A 4,860-nucleotide genomic window follows, 5' to 3' on the forward strand; every position below is an offset into this window, starting at 1 on the left:
CTAGGCGGCGCGCACGAGCGGGAAATCAGCCTGGAATGTAAACAGCCGGCGATGACTGTTTACATACAAGCGTTCGGGGGTCTGTAGAGACGCCCGATCGCTTGTAATATGCGGTCGGGTGTGCGCCCCCCCCCGCCGCTGCTGGCGATCCCGAGCTCCGTTGTGCCCGCTGTGAGCCCGGGACGAGCACAGCGGCTCTGCGGCCGGGGATCATACAGTGTCACTCTCCAGCTACAGAAAACCGGAGAGAAGCTGGTGGAGCTGGTGTTTGCTTCATCAGCTTCTCTGGGGGTCCCCAGGTGACATTAGGTGTCTTTAAGACCCCCTGATGCCTCCATAAAGAGGACCTGTCACTGTAAATTGCCTATCACATAGGGGGCGTGTTTGCTCCCTATGTGAGAGCAATAAAGTACAGTGGGAAAAAAAGGTTTAAAAAAATTAAAGTTACATTAAGAAATTAAAAGTCACATATCAAAGCAATAAAAAAAAATTAAAGTCCCCCGCCCCCCACATGCACACGCAAACATGCGTCGAGTCCGCCTACGCGCGAAAATGATGATTGCGCCCATTGCGCCGCACATGTTACATATCGCCGCGAACGTCGGAGTGAGAGCGATAATTCTCGGCCCGCCAATCACCGATAACACCAGAGGAGCGGTAAAAGCTTTTAAAGCGTCGCCTATGGGGAAATTTTGGGTAATGTAGTTTTTGCGATTTCGCGGGTGCGCGCAATTTTAAAGCTTGACGTGTTTGGTGTCTATTTACCCGACGTGACCCCGACTTTTATATTTTACCAAAAAACTGGGTGATAATAAATGTTTTCTAACATAACAGAGGGAGAACAGGGTTTTTTTCAATATTTTCGGTACTTTTTTCATTATAAAGTAAAAAATAAAAACCGCAGTTGTGATTAAATACCCCAAAAGAAAGCTCGATGTGTCCCCAAAAAATGGTATAAAATTCATGTCAGTGCGGCGTTGTATGGCGGAATAAATGTCAGTCAAAGTACCGCAGCGCTGAACACTGAGCAATGGCGGGGACAGCAAGGGGGTGTAACACCGCGGACAGGAAGGGGGTGTAACACCGCGGACAGGAAGGGGGTGTAACACCGCGGACAGGAAGGGGTTAATGATAGGCACCAAACCAGCCATTAGGAAGTCTCTAAAATTAGAAGCATAGTTTAGAAATAACCGGACTCAGCTCTCTGAGAGCTCCAGGGTGCAAGTCTTCTGGTCGGGCACTTTATTCACATTTATTGGATCTTGTGGTTCATACCAGGGATGCAGCAGTACCAGTATTTTGGTACCGGTATTTTGGTACCGCTACATTTGTTTCAGTACTCGCCGATACCAATTACCGAGTACCAGTCCCATTCCCGGAAGCCAAGTGGCGTTTAATGACTCGCCACCCGGCTTCCCGATTAACAAGAAAGTCTGTCCAGCCAGGAGCGGCCTTCCTCCAGTCCCCAGCCGGAGCCGTCTTGCTGGCCAATCATGGAAGCCGGGGGCCGTGTAATGACGCAACGCCCTGGTTTCTTATTGGACGGGAGGCCGGCTCTATGCTCCCTCGTCATGAGATGACGAGGGAGCATGAAGCCGGCTTCCCGGCCAATCAAGAAAATGGGCATTGTGTAATGACGCGCCGCCCGGCTTCCTGTTACCGGAAGTATCGGGATAGGTATCGGAGCATTGGGGCGAGTACTAACCCAAATACTCGGCACCGATATCTATACTAGTATCAGCGCATTCCTAATTCATACCATAGATGAGACATTGTGTCTATTCCATCCGCATATCATTATCACCAACATCGTCCCTTTCTATACACAGAGACAGACGCTTCATGTTTACTTTGTGACCACCTCGGAGTCATTTTTAGAGGACACTTTTCTTTCCTTTCGTTTCCTTTTCTTTTCTTTTCCTTTCGTTTCCTTCCTTTCCTTTCCTTCCTTTTGTTTCCTTCCTTTTCCTTCCTTCCTTTTGTTTCCTTCCTTTTCCTTCCTTCCTTTTCCTTTCCTTCCTTTCCTTCCTTCCTTTTCCTTTCCTTTCCTTCCTTTCCTTTCCTTTTCCTTTCCTTTCCTTTCCTTCCTTTCCTTCCTTTCCTTTCCTTTCCTTTCCTTCCTTTCCTTTTCCTTTCCTTTCCTTTCCTTCCTTTCCTTTCCTTTCCTTCCTTTCCTTTTCCTTTCCTTTCCTTTCCTTTCCTTCCTTTCCTTTCCTTCCTTTCCTTCCTTTCCTTTCCTTTCCTTCCTTTCCTTCCTTTCCTTCCTTTCCTTTCCTTCCTTTCCTTTCCTTTCCTTCCTTTCCTTTCCTTCCTTTCCTTCCTTTCCTTTCCTTCCTTTCCTTTCCTTCCTTTCCTTCCTTTCCTTCCTTTCCTTTCCTTCCTTTCCTTTCCTTTCCTTCCTTTCCTTTCCTTCCTTTCCTTCCTTTCCTTTCCTTCCTTTCCTTTCCTTCCTTTCCTTCCTTTCCTTTCCTTCCTTTCCTTTCCTTTCCTTCCTTTCCTTTCCTTCCTTTCCTTCCTTTCCTTTCCTTCCTTTCCTTTCCTTCCTTTCCTTCCTTTCCTTCCTTTCCTTCCTTTCCTTTCCTTCCTTCCTTTCCTTCCTTCCTTTCCTTCCTTCCTTTCCTTCCTTCCTTTCCTTCCTTTTCTTTCCTTTCCTTTCCTTTCCTTTCCTTTCCTTTTCCTTTTCCTTTCTTTTCTCAGTTTGTAGATTTGAAGGATTTTGGGTCCATCAAACATCTATAACAGGAAGTGATGAGATGATCTGCATGTTGGTTTTCATGTCCTCGTCTCCTGTATTCCGTCTTCAAGGTTCTGATTTGTTTTCTTCTGTTTTGGACTTTCCAGAACCATCTTCAGTTCTTCCAATCCGTCTTCTCGTTGTCTCGCAGTCCTCGTTCTCTTCAGCATCTCTGCCGCTGCGCCCTGCGCTCACACTTGGAGGGGCGGATGTCACAGACTCTGCCCAAGCTGCCCCTTCCTCCTGCTCTCCTGGAGTTCCTGCAGCTTCGGTTTGAGGACGTCCTGTACTGAGTGTTGGGGATCATCAGACACGGAGAGGACTAACCCTTTAAGGACTCCCATCAGCTCTTCTAGATGGTCATTGGACACCATGGAGAAGACTTGTGTCACGTGACCTGTCATAACCTAACTCTCCATATTGGTGTTCCGGAATGTTCTATATTTCTGTGAATGAGAAGCTCATAAAATGTAACATGAAACCTTCAATAAAGTGTGTTTGGACTTTCCAGGTTCCATAGATTAGACTTGTCACAGAGAACATTGTCTGGGTGTCTGTATGTGGTCTAGGGCTGCAACAACTAATCGGCTAAATCCATTATAACTGATTATTGAAAAAGTTGTCAACATTTTCAATCATCGATTAATCGGCTTCCGATAAGTTGGCTCTGTTCACGGCTCCACACACGCTACACGCCGCACCTCCTCCTCACCTCGCACGCGCCGCTGCCAGACCCGCCCACCGCATCCAGGCTCCACACCTCCTCCCCGCCTCACGCTCACCGCCTGCCCACATCCACGATCATCACAGGGACGCAGGGAGAAGAAGAAGTAAGGAGGAGCAGGCGTGGGGGGATGACAGACAGGCCCGATCTCAGAGGCAAGTTGCTGGAAGACTCCCCCCCCCCCACATGGTGCTGTATAATGTATTGCTGGGAGTTGTAGTCCTCTATAGCTGGAGGTATTCTGCATTGCTGTATAATGTATTGCTGGGAGTTGTAGTCCTCTATAGCTGCTCATTCACTTCCATGGTGCCACCCCCACCATGTATCCCGGGTTCCATTGCCCCTCCTGTGGACCTGGGACTGGCATGGCGACTGTGGGTGGGAGGACATCACTGAACGAACGTGCTGCATGAAGCTGGAAGCGATGAGCTTTTCATCATTCCCCGTTTTAGAGCTGCTGCTGTGGCCAGGGAGGCAGCTGAACATGCCCGGTCTCATCTTCATTATCACCTTCTCCTGGCCTCCTTCTCTTGTCATCCTTCTCCTGACCTCCTTCTCCTGACCTCCTCTCCTCTTTCTCCTGACCTCCTTCTCCTCTCCTCCTTCTCCTGACCTCCTTCTCCTGACCTCCTTCTCCTGACCTCCTTCTCCTCTCCTCTTTCTCCTGACCTCCTTCTCCTGTCCTCTTTCTCCTGACCTCCTTCTCCTGTCCTCCTCCTGACCTCCTTCTCCTGACCTCCTTCTCCTGTCCTCCTTCTCCTGACCTCCTTTTCCTCTCCTCTTTCTCCTGACCTCCTTCTCCTGTCATCCTTCTCCTGACCTCCTTCTCCTGTCATCCTTCTCCTGTCATCCTTCTCCTGTCATCTCCTGACCTCCTTTTCCTCTCCTCTTTCTCCTGACCTCCTTCTCCTGTCATCCTTCTCCTGACCTCCTTCTCCTGTCATCCTTCTCCTGTCATCCTTCTCCTGTCCTCCTTCTCCTGTCCTCCTTTTCCTGTCCTCCTTCTCCTGTCCTCCTCCTGACCTCCTTCTCCTGTCCTCCTTCTCCTGACCTCCTTCTCCTGACCTCCTTTTCCTCTCCTCTTTCTCCTGCCCTCCTTCTCCTGTCCTCCTTCTCCTGCCCTCCTTCTCCTGTCCTCCTTCTCCTGACCTCCGTCTCCTGGCCTCCTTCACTGATTTCAGTGCCGGAACGTCTTCAACCATCTGCCTAATTGTAAAGACATTGTACAGAGCTACAGATGCACAGATACCAGTGCCAGGTTGCAGCTGGGACCGGGGCCCCGGCGCTCCAACACTGTCCTGAAATCATTAGTCAATATTGTTTTAGAAAAACTGTCACGTGACAATAAACAAAAATGGATTAGTATCAGTACTTGTATGTGTGAGGACATGGAGAGGTATCA

The 4,860-nt window shown here is 49.1% G+C and overlaps 1 protein-coding gene across 1 annotated transcript in view; it reads left to right on the top strand.

Moving 5' to 3' along the window:
- Positions 1-3,027, top strand: part of LOC108803890 (ankyrin repeat and SOCS box protein 10-like) — a gene marked incomplete at its 5' end in the record, with an annotated part of 14,728 nt that extends 11,701 nt beyond the window's left edge. The window contains one exon of the mRNA XM_018575679.1: positions 2,842-3,027. Within this exon, the coding sequence (XP_018431181.1) occupies positions 2,842-3,027 (186 nt within the window). The remainder of the gene's footprint in view (positions 1-2,841) is intronic.
- Positions 3,028-4,860: the final 1,833 nt, after the last annotated feature.

This window comes from Nanorana parkeri, unplaced genomic scaffold, assembly GCF_000935625.1.
Source record: "Nanorana parkeri isolate BGI_ZX_2015 unplaced genomic scaffold, ASM93562v1 scaffold4392, whole genome shotgun sequence".
NCBI classification, from domain to species: Eukaryota; Metazoa; Chordata; class Amphibia; order Anura; family Dicroglossidae; genus Nanorana; species Nanorana parkeri.